Below are 20,053 nucleotides of genomic sequence, written 5' to 3' on the forward strand. Positions count from 1 at the left end.
GCTAAATGATCTCCCTGGTGCTCTTGGTCCATTTTTATCAGCACTTTAATTTTTTCAGAACATTTTCTCTCCTGCCTTTAGGGATTCATTGATTAAACACATAAGAATTGAGCCCTTATTTTGTGCCATGGCACAGAAGCTAGGAATACAACATTGAACAAAATAGGCATATTCTTGCCTTCATGCAGCTTGTCATCCAGTGGGGCAGACAGTCGAGTAACCAGGCCATTTTACACAGAGTGAGAAGTATGATAATTGAGACATCAGGGTGCTCCAGGAGCACATAAGAGGGAGGACCAAAACGGACATCCAAGCTGTGTGCCTGTGTGCTGCAGGAAGGTGTGTGGAGAGGGAGACTAAAGAAATAAGCCCAGGAGAGTAATGGCCATGAGCTCCTACAGGCAATGTTAAGAAGTGTGGTTTATCCGGAAGATAACAGGGTTTTAGTTTGAGAAATGGCTGCAGTGTGGCGAATGGATTCCTGGAGGGCAAGACTGACTGGCAGAAGACGATGGTGGTGTCTGAACTACAACATAACGAAGGAGAGCAATGGGTAGATTCTGCAGATCTTGTAGAGGCAGAATCAGTATGACCAGCTGATCTGGAGTGGTTGTGGGTGAGGGAGCCGGAAGGGTCAAAGGTGACGTTCATCTTTCTGGAGTGGGTGATGATGCCCTTCCCTATACGGAGAATGCCAGGGGGAGGGGCAGGCTGAGGGTGAGATGAAGAGTTTGGTTTTGTGCCTGCTGGGAACTGGGAGACAACCAAATGCAGTTGCATAGATGAGTCTAGAGCTGAGAACAGTCCGTTCCTCATCTACCATGTGCATTGTAGCTGAAGCCACAGGAATAGAGAAGACCATTGAGGAAGAGGAACTTATTAGGAGGGAGAATGGAGCAATGCCTCCATGTATGATATGGGCAGAGGAAGGAGCTTCTAGAAGGGCCTGAAAGGAGCACCCAGAGATCAAGGAGAAATACCAGACCGACTGTGTCAGTGAATTCACGAGAGCAATGCAAAGAGTGGGTGTTCAATAGGCCAGCTGCTGCTGAGAGGTCAGTCAGGAGTGGGGTGGAAAGTCTCCTGGGTTTAGCAACAAGGAAATTGTTAACCCCTGCCTGTGTGGTTTCAGCCGGGCAGAACCAGATTGCTTCTGGGGGAGAATGAATGGGTGGTGAGAGATGGAGTCAGAAAATATAAAGAGTAAATTTCAAGAAACTTGGAAGGAAAAGGAAGGAGGGAGAAGTGTCCTAGCTGTGGAGGAACTTGGGGGACAAGGGAGGGTATTACTTACTTTTTCTTCTTTAAGAAGAGACACTCCTCTGAGTCATCCTCCATCTCGCACCCTGGAATCCCTTTACTCCAGGACCACTAGAAAAGCCGGTGCATAGCAACTCGTGCTGCCTTGAACAGTGCAGGAGGGACCCTTGACTAAATTAAAACCTTTTCCCAGAACTTCCTGAACTCATTGCTCTCACCACTCTCTTCACCAGTTAGTTGGTTTATAATGGAAGGAAATGAGAGAAAATATGATGACCCTTTTCCTGGGACCACACAGACAACCCCAATCTCCATCCCTCACCTTGCTTTGGCGTTCAGAGAGTACTGCATCCTCTCATTGATCCACACCCCAAAACAACCTGTGAAGAAGGCAGAACCTGAAATTCAGGTTCAAGTGACTCACCCAGAATTCTGCATCTGGTACTCGTGCATGGAAGGTTCAAGCTAAGGTGTTCTAATTCCACATCTTTTGATCCAAAAGTAATTTCCCTTCATTGAAAGGTTAGATCTTTTACCTATATTCTCCCTGTAGTGGGGTCATAGGAAACCCTGGGCTTATTGTCTTCTAGTATATTTAAGAAATAAGACCGAAAGTTGTGTGTCAACTTTGTTATTTTGTTTGTACACTGGTATTTCTCCCCCATCAACCCTATCCTCTCCCCTCCCTCACCCCCCAAAAAAAAGTTGGTTTTAGAAGGAGGCAGTTTATTTGGACATGCCTTAATACACAAAATGTGTTTGAATTATCTATAGTCACATATGATCTGAAACTATTTAATTCTTTTGACACAAACACTTATTTCCAAGTTTTTAAAAAGCAAACATTGTTATAAGTGTTTGTATTTATTGGCTAAAAGAAAAATGATGTCTTAGGGAAACATTAGTGAAAGGTTTGTGCAATTAGGACTATGCAAACATTTGCAAAAGCACTTGTTTGGCCTAAATGAAGTCAGTTATTATACCCTTGTAGGTATTCCAAATATTGTGTCCAAGGTCACTAAGAGAATTGAGGTTAGCTATTTAGAGAACAGCCTTTTATTCTGTTTGTTCAGGGACCTCTCATCCACCATTCCAACGACAGAAGTATTACAGAGGTGACTTTTTTTTTTCCTCTTTTTGTAAATTAAGTATAAACTATTTCCCTGGGTATAAAGATGACATTTAGCAATTAACTTTCTGAGTTGTGGGATTAACAAACAGTAATATTTAAAAATCAACATTAAAGTTGCTTGTGCTTTGACATTAAAATTCAGAGCATCATGTGTGTAAAATTTTAGCTGTATTATCTCAAAGCAATTAATTTACTATGAATTATGTGATATAGGAATGTAAGTGCATTTTAAAGACTTTTAAAAATTTATTTTTAGAGAGAGTAAGGGAGAGAGAGAGGAAATGAGAGGGAGATACCCATCCATCAGCTGCTTCTTGCATGCCCCCATTGGGATGGAGCTTGCAACCTGGGGATGGAGCCTGCAACCTGGACATGTGCCCTAACTGGGAAGTGAACCGGTAACCTTTCGGTCTACTGGATGACACACAACCAATTGAGCCACACCGGCCAGGGCTATGTGTGCATTTTAGTCTTGCTTCCGCTCACTTATTGGCCATATCACCTTGAGCAATGTACTTTACTTCTTAAATCTCGATTTCCTTATCTGTAAAGTGGTGATGATAATAGCGGCTCTCTAGTAGGGCTGCTGTGAGGATTTACCAGTATAATGCAGAGAAAGGGCTTACCATGCTGACTGCCCTTTAGTAAGTACTCAGGAAGTTTTCGCTGTGACTCTTCAATCTTGCTCTTGGCTTAGAAATTGTAAGAGCTATCTTTGTTGCTTAAAATATTTTTATTAAGTACATCATCCCACATTTAACACGTGTCTGTCCACATTGAAGGAGTCCTTGGTAGGACATTTTTAGAGATTAATTTAGTAGTAGTGTCTGATGCTGGGCAATTATTTGAGTCCCAACTATCGTATGCCTATTGTTCTAATGTCAGATCAAGGAAATAAAGGCCAACCAGAATTCCAGAATGCAACTCCAGAATGCTTACATGCTGCAGGGTTGTTTTGTAAAAATTCATTCCATACCAATAATAGTCCATAATAAAAGAAACTTAGACTCAGATTTGGAGACAAAAGTCTAGTTTCTACTGTCCTTCTCCTTCAAACCTTTTAACTTTTCTTTTATCCCGTGTGATGGGCTGAGGGTTTTCTGGCCTTCATGTTGTACATAGGAAAATAACAAGGACTCATCCTGCTATTGTGCCTTACCTCGTCCTTATCTCTGAGGGTCAAAGACAGTATTTTGTCTGCCTTTGCCAGCCTTGCTTTGCCTTTGTAACCAACGTTATTGTCACAGATTAATTCCAAAAGGGAGGGGTCATGGATGCAGCCCATCACCACGGAGTGTAGCTGTCCTTTCAAATGAGAAGTGAGTCACCTTTTGATCTTACCATGGGCTGTTTCTCTCCAGGTGCCATTCAACAAAGACCCAGGCTTACTTTTTTAGCAGGTTCCAGTGTCGCAGAGAAAGAAGAAAAATCAGTTAATTACTGTTTGTGTACATTCACTGTGAATACCCACAGGAAGCAGTTTTGTAAATGTGTGCTAACTTACAAGCTGGTTGTTGTTTGAAGGTTAGAGTTGTAAGTAGTCTCCCTCCTGCTAACCAGCTGCAATGACCTAAGGAATTGAAGTCAACAGGAAGTGAGGCGATTATTCATTTCCTGTAACACCTAGCAAAGGCCTTCTGTTGAGCAGGTGTGCCTGTGGGTCAGACAGACTTGGACAGCTGGTGAAGAAGCCCTCTGCATGCTGGCCTCCCTGCTGTGCGGCTGTTAGTTCACTCCGAGCTCGCTCCTGGGTGGGTCCTCAGGAGCTAGTCCTGTTGGGACAGCTTCAGGATGGAAGCCCCATTCCTAGAGCAGGTACATTGGTGCTGTTTGCATGTTTGTTTCCTTTGTCTCTGGCTTCTTTCTACTGAAGTCAACTATATGAAGACATACTATTACGTCATTGTGTTCTGTCACTTAAGACCCTTTATTGTCTCTTGATTAGTAACGATTCCTTACTTATGTTCCCATCACACCTTTTGTTTACTTCTGTTGACGCACATTCTTACACTTGGTTTTGTGTTGCTTCCCCATTAGCTAACTCAAGGGCAGGAGCTGTGTTTTGTGTTCCCAGCATCTGGCACAGTGTTTGGGTACTTGGCCTGGCCCATCCTCCTGTAAATGCTTGCTGAGTGTAAGTGGTTGTGTGGTGAGCATTCAGCTAGCTTCTAATAGGAATGGGAATTGTCTTTGATTTTACAAAGAGCTTCGCGTGCATTACCCACACTGTGCTTCCCAGCTCTCTAAGGTAGGCGTGGGCAGGCCTTGGCAGGATTCTCATTTTGCAGATGATAGGGGCCCAGAAGCACTGAGTCAGCCTGACTCGCTGGAAGTCATTCAGCTTAGAAGGCAATGGTAGGACATGAACCCTTTTCTGGTGTCAGGAATTTGTGTTCTTGCCACTGCTACACCTCTGCCCACTGAATAAACTCAACACTGGAAAGCTCACGCATGGCCTGGATTCAGCCTTACTTCTTGTTTGTGGTCCTTCTAACAAAAGTGATTCAAAAGGTAATTGAACTTGGGTGGCCACAGGATTGGTAATTAGACAGGGGTTCCAGGAACTCTTTTCTCCCCACAGGGACTTCACTTGACAACAGATGAGTCATCTTGATCTCCTTCATCATCTTTAAAATAGTCCGCTACTTTATTCACCTCTGTCTGGTGAGATGCCTACATGTATTAAGAAGCATATCAGCGCCCAGCTGACGTGGCTCAGTGGTTGAGCATCAACCTACGAACCAAGAGGTCATTGTTCAATTCCAGGTCAGGGCACTTGCCTCTGTTGCAGGCTTGTCCCCAGTAGGGCGCATGCAAGAGGCAGCTGATCAATGATTCTCTCTGAATCTGAATGTTTCTATCTCTCCCTCTGCCTACCTCTCTCTGAAATCAATATAAATATTTTTTAAAAGAAGCATATCAAGCATTGCATAAACTGTACTCTAAGCCTTGCATGTGAAGGTGGTTATTCTCAGTAAAGCCAAGTGATTTTTGCTCAGGTTACCTGAATTTGAAGAGTTTGTGAGAAAATTGGATTAAATTCAGTTCTATATTGCGCTTGGAAGTGTAGCCACCATTTCTCAGGTTCAGTAGAAGATTCTAAGTAGTTATATGAGCTGATGACATACTCTAAATCTAAATCTAAAGCTACTTTCCTAGCTCTTTGGGTGTTTTGCATATCTGGGTCTCAGTGTACCTCCTTGGGGGTGTCATTACCTTTGTTGTCTGTCACATGTTCAGCCAGGCCAGCTGGCTTTGCTCAGGGGCACCTACACGGACGCTGGTCAGTTATTCCCTGTTGCAGTTGGAGGCTGGTTCCAGCAATGTGCGGTTGTTATGATGGAAATTTTCACCGTCTTCATCTCAGTCCTGGGAAAAAGATAATTTGAATGGCATCTCGGTTTGTTTTTGAATCCCTCTTCCCTGCCATGGAGGTAAAGGGAAGTGGAAAACACGGAGTCTGCATTTTTGGGCACTTACATAACCGAAGCCTGTCTTGTTTCCAAAAGCAGGACATTGGAACTTGTTGGTTTTACAAAGTGGGTTTCCCAATCAGAAGAAGCCTTGGCGCTTCCACCCGCGGTTGACCTAGGGGCATAATAACATCACCGCCTTCAATAACAAAGCAATCTGAGATTTGAAGTGCCAGGCTTATATTTAGTTTGGTTTCTGGGAAAACATCTTGGGGCATCAAATGCCTCAGTGATTTTGCAAGTGGCAAACAATAAACAAGCGCAGAGATGTACTGAAACATGCTTCAAGTGGATTGTCCGGGGGTATTTCAAAGGAGCATCTCCTGACTGGTGTTAGAAAGAGCTAACGCTCGAAGTCACTGGGAAAGGAGTCCAGCTAAGCCACTGATGTGGAGTGGTTTCAAAACAATCCCCAAGTGCAGCCCAGGTGCTTTTGTTTCTGCAAAAGGTCTGAGTGAGGTCTTTTGCTACCTGACCTCTGCCATGTTATTTTTAAACCTGGTTTCAATAGCTTACAAGCTTTCTCTACCAAGAAAACATTTAAAAGCTCAAGCCAACATATTTTGGAAAGCATGTCAGATTTTACATCAGTGAGCCTATAATGAATTCACATATGCTTTTGTCAGAAAACCCAGAGTGGTCTTTATATTTACAGATGTCAGTGCTGTGCAAACACACACTTTATGCAGTTGTTCATTCAACAAATCCTTATCAAGCACCCATTGTGTCCTGGCCATACTTCTAGGCCCAAAGGAGGATTATAAAAATGAAATAGGGTAGAACTGCTGTTCTCAAGTTGATGTAAGTACAGTAGCGTAGGTGTGTGACTTTAGGCAGTTTATATATCTTTGGGCCTTAGTTTCTCATCTGTAAAATGGAGATAACAGTACTCACATTGATCATTATGAGAGTTAGAGATATAAAGTATCAAGTGATGTAACTGGCACAAAATAGGCTTTCGATAAATTATATAGTAAATGCTATCATCATCATTTCAGAAAGAACAAGCAGTGTGTGGTATATGTGTTGGGGGCAGTACCAAAGACATGTGGATGTTTAAAGAGAGAGCAGACTGTTTTAGGATCAGGGAACAACGAATGCTTGTGGCAGAGTGGATAGCATTGGAGCTTGAAGAGTGGATAAAGTTTCAGTAGGTAGAGGTGGATAGAGGGGACCTCAGAGATGACTGTAAGCAAAGTCTTGGAGCTGAGAAAGCAGGACATTTGGGAAATAGCATTCAAGTTTGGAGGAAAAGAGTTTATTTTATGGAAGAGAAGTGGGAAGTTGTACAGGCAAGCGAGGCCAGGATTGTGAAAGGCCTAGAGCGGCAGGTTAAAGAGTTGGACATTGTGGTTAGTGGAAGCTTCATTAAAAGATTTTATCTGCTCCCGTCTCCCAGTGTCTAGTACTTTGTCTAGCCCTTCGAGAGCACTCTGCAAATATTAATTGAATGAATACCTGCATATGATTTTAGACAAATTGAGCTTAACTTTGCCATGAGATATGCCAGGGTAGATCTGCCCACAAGTAGTTGGGACCGTGGGACCAGAGGTCAGGCTGAGATGGAGACTGAAGGTGGACATTTGGGAGGCTTGAACGTAGAAGTATTGTTGAAGTCACCAGTATGGATAGATTGACTCGAAAAACCACAGGTAGCTGTAGTGGGAGAAGAGAGCTTAGGCAGTGTCCCCACTTGATGAGGTGACCGGTAAGGACAGGAGGGAGATGGAGGCTGAGAATGAGAGGGAAACTGAGAGTGTGGTGTCTCTGAAACGCAGGGGAAATGTTTGCAGAGGCAGGTTAATAGCGTCAAGGAGGATCAGGACTTGAAGAGCCGTGGGTGTGTAAGGAGGAGGTCGGGGTAGCCGGGGAAGAGACTTTCAGTCAGGGGGCGTCAGGTTGTAAGGTGTAAGTGGTATAGCACACTCTGGGACATTTGTTTCTTTTGTCAGAGTTAGTATTTGCCAGTATTTGCTTTTTGAGCATACATTTAACAGCGTGCCCAAACTGTGTCTATAATCTGATTCCAATGAAATATTGGACAGAAACACACCTATTGATTTTTTTCTCTGAGTTATTGGATTGTGACTGATTTTTCTTTTCTTTCCCTATTTGCCAGAGTTTCTTTGAGAATTTATTACTTTTAGAACTGGAAAAAACACTGTACAAATTCATTTTTTATGTTATACTCCTGATGCATTGTATGTCAATAAACATCTCATTTATTCAAACTTGTATACAATGTGGCCACATTTTAAAAACATATTTTTATTGATTTCAGAGAAGAAGGGAGAGGGAGAGAGAGATAGAAATGAGAACGAATCATTGGTCAGCTGCCTTCTGCACTTCCTACACTGAGGATCAAGCCCACAACCTGGGCATGTGCCCTGACTGGTTCATAGGTTGATGCTCAACCACATGGGCTGGGCACAATATAGGCATTTAATGTTCTCTCTAGGCCTATGAAAATGGCATCCCACCTGTGTTTCTAGCTGTCCGTCTCTGAAAGACTCCTAAATGCTTTTTAGGAAGTCTCCATTGGTACCATTTCCTTATCGGCTGCTTGTGGCTTATCCGTATTTTACCAACGTGCTAACTTTGTCCTTATGACAAAAACGACCATGAAAAATCATAACCTCTTGTAGCCCCATGGTCCAGAAGTGTCATCTTACTGATGGTGGGTCCTTCATATTATGTAATCTTGGAAAATTCTCAGCCAGCCACAGCCTTAACCAGAGTGAGGAACATGTGAGAGCCACATGTGCTGACCATCCTTGCAATCACCCTTGATTTGGAAAAGACTGGCAGACACAGTTTATCTTAGGTGTCCCTGGCATTGCGTTGTCTCCTTAGTCCAGCTGCTTTGAAATTCCATGGCCCCAGACACCCTCTCAGCACCCATTAAATTCTGATCACAAGCCGAGGAATGGGGGGATAGCCAGCACTTCTACCAAACAACTTGGGAGAACATGGCATCTCTGTGTGGGCTGGGCTGGTCTCACTGCTCATCTCTGCTTCTGCCTCTGTGCAGAAGGACTGCTGGACTCATCCTGTTGATTAGCCTTGACCAATGAGCATGTAGACAGCAGATTTCCTGGTCAGAAAATAGCATTTCACTGATTTCTCCATCCTGTTGCCTTCTGATGCATGCATGGGTTCTGGGGTTTGAGCTTTGATTACGACCCTAATCAATAGACCTCAGCTTCTCAGTCTATTAAATAGAGGAAATAACCCTTTTTACAGAAAGAGTATTCTATACAAAAATAAGGTAAAATACCTATAGATCTTGGAGTTGGGCTGAAACCAGTGTATCATCAGTAGTTGGTTGCTACTGCATTAATTGGGCTGACGAACCTTGCCGGGGAGGGAGAGACGGAGCACCTGGCTGTTGAATGGATGAGGTGGAGTGGCGGTTGTCATAATTACACATCAGTTTACAGTTTTTAAAGGCATGTTTGGGCAGCTACCTCGTGAATGGTCCACAGGTGAAGCAATTCGCTATTAGTTCTGTATTGAATACAGGTAGCTGAGTGAGGCACCCAGGGGTTTATGGTTTGCCGAGGCCACCCAGTGTGTGTGGTTGGTGGGGCCAGATTTGGGCCACAGTCCTAATTAGCTCCTGATTTCCAGTTTTGTGCTGAGGCAAACCACACTGCACCCACACACTGGTGTTACCCAATTCACTGTGTCAGAGGGAGGTACTCTTCATGTTTTGCCTTGTCCAAATGTGTTGTTATTTTTTAATTAATTAATTTCAAAACGAAATGAGGCAAGCTAGTAGGAGGTGTTTACTCATAGATTTTAAATTTGGCATTAGACCCTTGTAGGAAACTTAAGGGCCGCTCATCCTAACACAACATAATAAAATACTGACAAATATGAGAAAGATGACATTCCAGAACAGGTAAGGGTGGTAAATAGAGCCCAAAGGCATGAACACGTAGAGGTTCTATCCGAGGGTAAGGAAGGCATTGTGCCTGCTCTCTAGTAGCTTAGAGTGCAGAGTGGGATCAAGAGAGACTGTCGATTGAGTACAGTGTGGCAAACACAAGGTGCTCTGAGCCTGAGCACTTCGGAAGACTCCCAACTTGGACCAAGGCTTGGAGGAGGAAAACCACTATGTGAACTGCCAATTGGAGAGGTGGAGGGGTCATGAAGGGCCATGAATGGCCATGAACGGCCATGAACTTCACTCAGAGGAATAACAATGCATGCATCCCACCGGGTCAGCTTAGTGCCTTTTTGTGTGTCAGGTACTATCGTATGCACTTGGGATACTTTAGTGAACAAAATGAACATAAATGCCTGTCCTCGAGGAGCTTACATTTTACTTGGAAGAGAGAAACCCTGAACACTAAATAGTAAACTAAGGGATGTGTTAGGTCAGTAAATGAATAGGGGAAAAGGGCCCAGCCAGGTGATTAACATGAACAGCATTAGTAAGTCATGTTGACAGTGTCAACCTGGATATGATGGGAATGGTTTTACCTCCCAAAACATGCAGCCCTAGTCCAGTCAGGAGAAAAACATCAAACAACCACCCTGACCAGTATTCATCAAAACGGTAAGGTCATCAGAAACAAGGAAGTCTCTTGTCAGAGCCAAGAGGAGGCGAAAGACACGAGAACTGAAAGTCATGTGGTATCCTGGATGGGATCCTAGAACAGTAAAAGATGGTAGGGGAAAATGGAGGGAATCACAACAAAGTAGGAACGTTAGCTAACATCAATGTATCAACATTGGTACGTTAATTGTGATAGAGTGTACCAGACTAATGTATTACACGGAGGAAACTGGATGTGGGGTGTGTGTGAATGTGCTGTACTATGTTTGCAATAATGCCATAAACCTAACACTTTTCTAAAAAGTTTATTAAAAAAAAAAAAAAAGCAGAATAAGGGGGATGAGAACTCCAGGGCAGAGATATGTGTTATAATTTTAAATAGGGTGGTCAGGGTAAGCCTCATGAAAAGGTGACATGAACAGTTAAGGAGAGAGTTTGCCACGTTGACATCTGGGGAACAGCCAAGGCAAAGTCCCTGAGGCGAGATGTGTCAGCAGGTTTGAGAACCAGCAGGAGGCCAGTGTGTCTGGATGGGAGGGAAGGGGGAGGGCAGAGAGGGTATGAGGTCACAGAGGACAGATGATGGTGCTGATCGGGCAGGGAGAGGCTTTTTGGCTTGTTTTTGTAACGTATCCTGTGCCAAGAACCATGCACGTATTGCCTTAATTAATTCTCTCAGCTGTCCTGGAGAAAGAAAGTTATTACTAATTTGTTGACTTTGCAAATGAGAAAGCTGAGAATAGGAAAGTGAGGTAACTTATTGAAGTCCCCTTCCTCCCTAACCCCAAGGGCTGTCACTGCTGACCTCTGCCTCTTCTTAGGAGGCTGGCCTACATCGTCTAGGCCGCAGGAGGAGGAATCGCATCTCTTGTTCACTGTTGTATCATCAATGCCTAGAACACAGTCACTGCTTCAGAAAACACTTATGGAGTGAATGAATCACTGCTACTCTCAGTCATTCTTTTTATCTATTTAATTTGTACTGTGCAAATACAGGCAAAGACTTGGCTTTGTCACACTGGTCTGTTAATTCATTTATTATACTAAGTACTGATTTGGGGGGGGGGAGCTGTTATTAAAGCAGTAGCTGTCTTTACTTATTGCTAGAGATAATCGTGATGTGGCGAGAGGGCTGTAAATCAGAGGTGCTGACATCAAAGCAAAAGGGAGAAAAAGAAAGCAATGTCAAATAGATGATTCTAAAAATAGCCACTCAGAAATGCATTCATTTGTTCAACAAGTATTTATGGAGCTGCAGTTGTGTTCTGGGGGTCCACGGATGAACACAATAGACAGTTGCTGCCCGAGGGGGTGTGACATTGAAACTGTGACATGTGTAACTTAGGGAAGCACAGGTGCCGTGGAAACCTAGCCTGGGACCCCGGAGAATGCCTCCCTGCGCAACTGATGAGTCCCGAGTATTGGTTGCTGTGTGACATACCGCTCCCAAACTTTGTGTCACAATTTGTCATCCCTCCTGATTCTGGGTTAACTGGGCTCGGCTGGAGAAACCTCACTTGGGATCTCTTATGTGTCAGAGGTAGATACTGACTTTCCTTGGAAATACTGGGATTCTTGGAAAACTCACTGGGCTCTCATCCAAGATGGTTTCTTGCAAAGGAGTTGTAATTGCTTAATTTTACCTTTTTGTAAGTAGGTTAGGGGGGGAGGGGGAAGTTCTTGCTTGTTTTTTTTTTGGCAAAAATACAAAGGTATATGTGGCTTTTGAGTACATGAAATGTGGCTAGTTTGATTGAGGCACTTTTTTTGGTTTTAATAAGTTTAAGGAGCCATGTGTGGCTAGTATCTACTGTAGAAGACAGCCTCACTGTCAAGGTCTGCTCTAGTTTGCCCTGGTCCTGAGGGCTACGATTTCCCAGGAAAAATGGGGTAGTGCTTGGATTCATTCTGCTCAGCCCAGAGGTTGGCCCTGTCCTCCTAGGCCCTTGGTCAGCAAACTGCGGCTCGCGAGCCACATGTGGCTCTTTGGCCCCTAGAGTGTGGCTCTTCCACAAAATACCACGGCCTGGATGAGTATTTTGAAGAAGTGGCGTTGGAAGATACTGATATTTAAGAGGTTTAAGTTTTAAAAATATGGCTCTCCAAAGAAATTTCAGTCGTTGTATTGTTGATATTTGGCTCCGTTGACCAATGAGTTTGCCGACCGCTGTCCTAGGTCAATCCTCACAGCCTCTGTGCAGGAGGCCTGGAGGAATTCTGAAGTCCACAGGATCATTAGATGTTACAACATCTGAACCAAGGAAGCACAGGCAGGCATGCTCAGGTTTAATGAAAGGACAGAGTCTCCCTCTCTACTTCCCTCTCGTGCCTTTAAACCTCACAAATTATCGGTGCTTTCAAGGTTTGTGAAAGGACTCATGCATTTATGACTTGCAGACTGATTACCATAGAGGCCCAGTCAGAGAATTCCTAGTCTTTTTTGCTTACTATTTTAGGTCAACATATCACAGAGATTTGCCAGGGCAGTCTTTTCACAATCGCTCTCAAAGGCTTCTCTGTGTGAGTAAAAGCTATTGACCTTAATTCCCCTTATCAGGAGTTCCACTCTGCGCTGTGTAAGTTCTCCCACAAAGCGGGGAGTGATGTGGAACTTGACAGTGGAACTTCTGTGTAGCTGTTGTGCACCTTTGGGCGGGAAAGATGGCGAAATAATGGGGCAGATTTGTATACCACAGACTACAATGGACCGTGTGTCAGCGTTGTCCTTTTCATTATTTCCTTCCAGGTGAGTAAGGGTTGCCATGCATTGCTTTGACTCTGACACGCACTTCCTGTTGTCTTTACAGAGATCTCACTGAAGAATAACCCCGAGGGAACATTTGTCTCCGACACCTTTGTTAATGGCCATCCTCAGCTTCTAGTGGCTGGAAAGACACCACCTGCCCTTATGCGTGGCCTGTGCCAGGCAGCGGATGGGGTTCCTGCCAGCTGTGCCCAGGACACTGTTGCCCAGAGCCTCCCTCTGTTGGGTGGGTGCTCATGAAGCCGGTTCCTGAGCCAGCTGGGGAGGCGACGGCCTCCTAGAGCCTGCAACATGGAAGCGCTGGAGGTGGATGACATCAGCCCCGCCCTCGAGGTGACTGAGGATTTCTTCAGCACTTTTGACAGCAAGCTGGAAAAGGCTGGCCAGCAAGCAGAGGTGTACGGGATCCAGGAGGTCCCGGAGCTGGTGGGGCACGAGGCACTCAGTAACATCACAGACAACGGTGCTCTCCGAAACATCGCCGCCCTAGGCGAGGGGGGCATGCTTTGGGACCCCTGTCAGACCAGGTTCTTAGAAACCAAAGTCCAAAATGTCTTCCCCGCCAAAGAACAGTTCATGGTCCAGAAAGGGACGGCCCCAGATAACCTTTCCTGGATGGAGCAAAAGGAAGCATCCACCTTCAATTTTTTCAACGTGTGTCAGCGTCGCAGGGACAGACCTCGCTCTGTGAATGACCTGTTGGATGAGACCACCACTTTTAAGCCAGGGCATGCTCGGTCCAGGTCAGATGTTACCCAGGTGGACTGGAAGGTGATTCTCAAGACCACGCCTCTGCAGCAGCAGCCGCAGCAGCCCTCTCTTCAGGGCCCTCACTTCACCAGGCCGTTGTTCCTGTCGCCTTCACCAAATAAGATAGAAGATGCTCAAGGAAATATGGGTATGTTTTTATACTTGATCGCTGTTGAACAACTGCTGGTTTCCCTTTGTGCCTTTTACATTTGCCCCAGGAGAATCTTATTCTCCAGTATCCATGTCCGCTATGCTTACTTAAGCTTCCTCCTTCCATTTACGTTCACACTTTATCCTACTTCAAGTCGACAGTCTTATCTTCATGGGAGGGACTGAGCGAAAGGACAACCTTGGCGAATTCTTCCTTTCTAGTCTGGCATGTGAGAATCTGAGCTCTCATAGTGAATGTGGCCTTTTTCCCGTGAACATTGGATGAGATACTGTTCCTTCACATCAGGAGATGTTGATCAGATCACACATTGGGCGCAGCCTTGTGCTATGAAAGAGATACAGGTGTGTGAAGACACAATCCCTGCCATGAGCTTCGCCTTCAGCTCAGGGGATCAGACACAAAGACTCAGGAAGGCGCCCAGTAGTGAGAGGAAGTAATGGCCCACTGGAATGTTTCCGAGGGAACTTCTGTTTTCCTCTCTGTTGTTGGGGCTTTGGGGATGAGTGAGTGACAGCGACTGAAAGAGCCTGGAGAAAGGAGAAAACTCCCTGGGCTGGGCTTGTCAGGAAGAACTGGGGAGAGGCATGGAACTTGAGCTGGACCGTGAAGGACATGAAGATGCAGAAAGGTCTCAGGAGGGGACACCTGGCAGGATTATGGTATGAGAAAGGGAAGAGATGGGCGATGCAGAGACATCAAGGCAACCCTTGTGAGAGGAGCAAAGGGCCCCATGGCGGACAGAGGGAGGAAAAGGTTGGGGAGGTTTGTTAAGACCTCATAGTATAGCTCCTTGAATTTATTTTACCCCCAGACTTTCTACACATACATGCATTCATATACTGTATATTGTATGTAAATATGATCAGGTACTCACATATGAACTTCCTCTTCTGTGAGACATGACAAACCATCTCTCTCTTTCCCTCAGCATTTTCTCTCAAGATAACCTCTTTTGTATAGGATATCCATTTTATTTATTTATTTATTTTTTACTGATGATTCTTCAGTAACCCTGCTTAACTCTTAATTTAGCTTGAGCTTCTGCTCAGTAAACTGGGGAGACTAATTTATCTACTTACTTGCTGTTTTAGTGATACTTCAGTCCTCTGCCATTGCTTGGTATTCCATTGTTACATTTCACATTATAAGTTAAAACTTAGTTTATAAGTGCAACTTGAGGCAAGGATATAATTTAGTGTCTGTCAAGGAGAGGCAGCATTCCTGTCTGTGAGGTGCTGCCTTATTTTTATACCCAGCTCAAATCCATCCTTTTAAATACTTTTTTCCACTCACATTTATGACTTGTGATTTCTCCTACTTCCAGCAGCCCTCTGTGACATCCAGCCCAGGGTGGGGACCCTCGGAGTGAGAAGAAGGGGACTTTGTAAAGCACAGCGAGTGGTACCTGATTAGACATTGGGGACAAACAGGTTCCTGGGGCCCCGTGCCTGGAGAAGGAGAGTTCTGCCTTGAGCCCAAGTACAAGCAGGTGCGCCCTCTGACTAGCAGTCCGCCTCTGTTGCTTTTGGTTTCTAAGAGTCCACATAGATTTTTATGACTGTGTCATCATAACCATGCTAAATCCCTGGTACAACCAAAGTTAAAAGCTGTCATATTTCCGGTTTTATTTTTTCCTATCTTGTTCGGATCGTAAATGCAAGAACCAGACCTTCTTTCGATTCTCTCTTTAGTATGTTATGATTATGAATACCTTTTTTTTTTAATATTCAGTTTTAAAAAGTTGAATATTAGGTGATGTTGAAATATAAGGTCTGAATGGTGTTCTGAAAAATTAACTGTAACAAATGGCCTTTGCCACCTTTTGGTTGTCCATGAGATACACATCGTAGCAGACAGTAGCGAAGTTTTGGGCAAATTCGGATGCCTTTCCTTTCTGGCACCCGAAGGCCAAGCAGGCTACGTCATGTTTTTATTACTAACCTGGTAAAGGGCAGGGGCGAGCAGGGAGTGCCCACAGCCACAGAGGAGCTGTGGGTAGGCTGCCAACTGCAATTCTCACCTTTGGGAGGGGCATGCTAACACTCATGTGCATTCTAGTGAAATCAGCCACGATCTTTGAGTTGTTTGTTTACTTTAAATAACATTTTCTATTTGTTTCAGAGAGGAAGAAAGAGGGAGACACACACACACACACACACACACACACACACACATAAATGATAAGAATCATGGATCGGCTGCCTCCTGCATGCCCCACCCTGGGGATGGAGCCTGCAACCCGGGCATGTACCCTGACTGTGAATCAAAACATAACTTTTTGGTTCCTAGGTCGACACTCAACCCTGAGCCACGCCGGCTGGGCTGAGTTTATTTTAAAACCTCTGAAATGAGTGATCCAAACGGAAGAAAGGCTTACTGTTTCTCCTGAAGGAATATGCCAAAAGCAGTGGGAGGGGTGTAGATCTTGGCTGGAGCCGGACATCTGGGGTCAGGCCAGACCTCTTCCGGGAGCTCCAGACGTGCACTTCCGGCTGACGGTGAGCACGTCTGCTGGAATGTCTCACGGGCACTTTAAATTCAGAGTGACCAAAAGCGACCCATCGCCCTCCCACCTCCTCCTCCTGCTGGTCTAACAGTTAACCAGGTTCATGAGCGGCCGGGGGTCTTCGGAAGAAATAAAATTTAGTCAAATTGAGGTCAACTTGATTTTGTGTCTAGTTGTGTCACTCTCTCACCTAAGGGCTTTATTACTGCAAAACTGTATGTTTTCTTCAGCTAATTTCCCCCCGGCTCCTATTCTGAGCTGTCCTTGAGTAGCTTAAAGACTTACAAGGAATGGCTCTACTCGTCCTCCCCTTCCTTCTCTTCTGCCCACCCCCACCCCCTTATTGCCTCTTTTTTTTTTTTTTTTTTCATAGTAACAACCCCAAGGATCTTCATTTGGTAGGACTGCTGCATCTTCTGCCTCATGTAGTGACGAATAACTGGGCCTTTGAGCCTCGCTGAGGATAACTGCTGTTTTCGGTAGAAAGCAAATCGGGTTCTGGCATAATGAGGGCAGTGGGTAGCTGGGGGTGTAACATCAGCTATTTTGTTGATGGGCAAGCCTGTCTGAAGAGGGCCTTCTAGTCAGACAAGATACTGGTTTAAAACACTGACTCTAACCTACGCTATTAGAGTTTCACTCCTTGTTACAGTTCTTATTAGCTCGTAACAGAGGTTTCTTAATTTGTCTTTATAATTATTATTATATTTTGTCACAAAGCATGGAAAAGGCGTAGTATTCACCTCAGTTTCTTGTGAGCATTAAATGGGGTAAGACATCTAAAAGTACTTCTTCTGCCCTAGCCGGTTTGCTGAGTGGATAGAGCATCAGTCTGCAGACTGAAGGGTCCCAGGTTTGATTCCGATCAAGGGCATGCAACTTGGTTTCAGGTTCCCTGGTCAAGGGTCAAGGGTATGTACCTCAGGCCCTGGTTGAGGATTCATGCAGGAGGTAGCTAATTGATGTGTTTCTCTCCCATCACTATTTCTCTCTGTCTTTCCCTCTCTCTTCCACTCTCTAAAATCAATGGAGAGATACCCTCAGATGAGGATTAAAAAAGTAATAAGTAAATACTTCTTAGAACCATGTTTGGCACATAGTAAACACTTAATAAATGTTTACTAATATTGATTTTTCTATTATCAATCAAATCTAAAACTCTTCAGTGAGAATGAAGGTGACATTACCAATCACTCCTATTTCATAAAATGTCCCCACAATAAACATTTACCGAATTGGCCTTCTTGAAGTGTACCTTCTCACAGCTACGAACTGTCCCCTTTGTTAACGGGAAATAGATGGTTCATTTCCTTTATCATACTGACTTGTGATCAACAGTTTGCTGTCTTCTACACCAGAGTTTATGATTGCTGAGGACGGGATGGTCTCTTACTCATTGTTTTATCCTCAGTACCTAAAATAGTGCTCTCAAAGCAGTTTTGCTCAAGCTAGTAAACAGGGACCCCTCAATTTGAACCTAGGTAGTTTTCCCCCAGAGCCCATGCCCTTGACCACTAAGCTGGGCTTACTTTGGAACTTTCCACTTGGAGAGCCTCATTGGCAGTCAATCTCGGTGGGGGTAGAGGGCGGGAAGGAGTGTGGAGGAAACAGACCTGGATAATGTTCATCGAACTAAAATTAGATCATTGGTTAGGAAAAACTGAGACACACCAAAGCAGTCTAGCTGAAAGCAGGGATTGTTTTCAGCATTTAACATATTTGCTAAAACACATGGACAGTCAGAGCTGGTCGCAGTTCTTTAGGAGACCAATGAATCTGCAGAAGGAAGGCTGTAACTTTGTCTTTCACTTTCTTGAATGTTAGCTGTGCAGAGAGCTTAAGTGAACCGATTCCCGTGGGTTTGTAACCATGGAAAGATGGCTGTGGTTTTGCCCCATCTTTGGCTACTCTTTTTAGTCTTACTTAGCAGCATGCAAATACATTATAGAGATTGCATTGCCTCAGGCAGAGAGGCAGGCCTAGGACAGGCTCCTTAAGATGGGATGTTGCCTGTGCTAAAGGGTAAAGGATGTTCCTAGTGGGTCCTACCAGGTCGATGGTGTGTGGCTTGACTCCAACCTGGTTAGCACTATCTGCACTACCTGGGGATTGGATAGCAGTGTCAAGACGATTAGCTTATAGATCCAGAGGAAGGAATAGATCCAAGGTAAAATAACTATTTCTGTAGTAGAAATAGTTATTTCTAAAGGAATTCTTATTATTTGCAGCAACCTGGGTGGAATTGGAGAACATTATGTTGAGTGAAAGAAAAACACAACATGATCTCACTCATTTGTGGATAATAAAGAACATTATAAACTGATGAATAAAAAGATAGAAACAGAGACAGTAAGGCAGCAGACAGACTGTTAAATTATAGCAGGGAGGGTAGGGAGATATGGGGGAGATAAGAGATCAACTGAAGGACTTGTATGCATGCATATAAGCATAACCAATGGACGCAAAACTCTGGGGAGGGAGGGCATGAATGGGAGTGTGTGTGTGTGTGGGAGGGCAATGGTAAGATATATACACATATAATACCTTAAAAAAGAAAAAAGAAAAAAGAATCCAAGGTAGTGGTGGAGGCCAAAGCTTCCTTGTTGCCATCCCAGTGTCTGCCATGCCCCAGGCAGCTGGAGTGAGATGTGACTGGGAACTAGCCCTGAGGGAACGGCTCAATTCTAGTTTTAGCTCTAACCTTAGCTCTACACAGACATGCTCTTGACAAGTCTACATACTTGTCCTGTTAGTCCTCTGCATCACTGCCATTTGTTTTTGTTCGCTGACTGATGGTTCAGCCATATTCACCAGGGACTTTCCTGTAGGATGAAGAAGACGGGGTACTGGCATTATAGAATTACAGTCCCACTATAAACATATAATTAAGTTATAAACATAAAAGGTCCTATGGACATTAGCTATGTTACCACTATGAAAAACAGGTTATTTCATACCTCTAAGTGTGCACACTTAGTAGAGGAGGTGAGGCTTCATGGGAAGAACACTCAACTGGGACACAAATGTATAGTGTCCTAACTCACCAAGTTTGGAAAACTCACTTGTCTGTTGCCTTTGATTTATAAACTTAGTGAAGCAGGTTAAATTATTTCTGCAGCCCTTCCCAACTCTAAAATGACATCATTCTCGGATGTACTTGAACTGACCCTGACTCATAGTTGTGTGGGAGCTAATTACTGTCCTCAGATCGGTGATGGAAATATAGGTATGCTTGAAATTATCCAACACGGAGAGATTTGTGTGTGCCTGGTAACTCTACTTCTGGATGAACTGCGGTTGTACTTTTTAAAATCAAAATATTTTTAAAGACATTCTTTGCATTAGCTAGGAAGCTCTGAAACTCAACAGACTGCTGGAATCTGACTTCCTTTCCCTCCCTGACTGTGTTCACGTTTTCATCTGCTTGGCAAG

The 20,053-nt window shown here is 44.2% G+C and overlaps 1 protein-coding gene across 3 annotated transcripts in view; it reads left to right on the plus strand.

The window, feature by feature from the left end:
- The first annotated feature begins 4,018 nt into the window (after window positions 1–4,018).
- The window catches only part of PLEKHM3 (pleckstrin homology domain containing M3), a 144,073-nt gene continuing 128,038 nt past the window's right edge, over window positions 4,019–20,053 (plus strand). The window contains exons 1-2 of one of the 3 annotated variants that reach the window (XM_036421537.2): window positions 4,019–4,207; window positions 13,176–14,091. In XM_036421537.2, coding sequence (XP_036277430.1) covers window positions 13,485–14,091 — 607 coding nt within the window. In that variant the 5' untranslated portion in view covers window positions 4,019–4,207; window positions 13,176–13,484. The remainder of the gene's footprint in view (window positions 4,208–13,175; window positions 14,092–20,053) is intronic. The other 2 variants (XM_036421536.2, XM_036421538.2) reach the window with 2 other exon arrangements.

The sequence above is a fragment of the Pipistrellus kuhlii genome, unplaced genomic scaffold (assembly GCF_014108245.1).
Source record: "Pipistrellus kuhlii isolate mPipKuh1 unplaced genomic scaffold, mPipKuh1.p scaffold_m20_p_7, whole genome shotgun sequence".
In the NCBI taxonomy this organism is placed as follows: Eukaryota; Metazoa; Chordata; class Mammalia; order Chiroptera; family Vespertilionidae; genus Pipistrellus; species Pipistrellus kuhlii.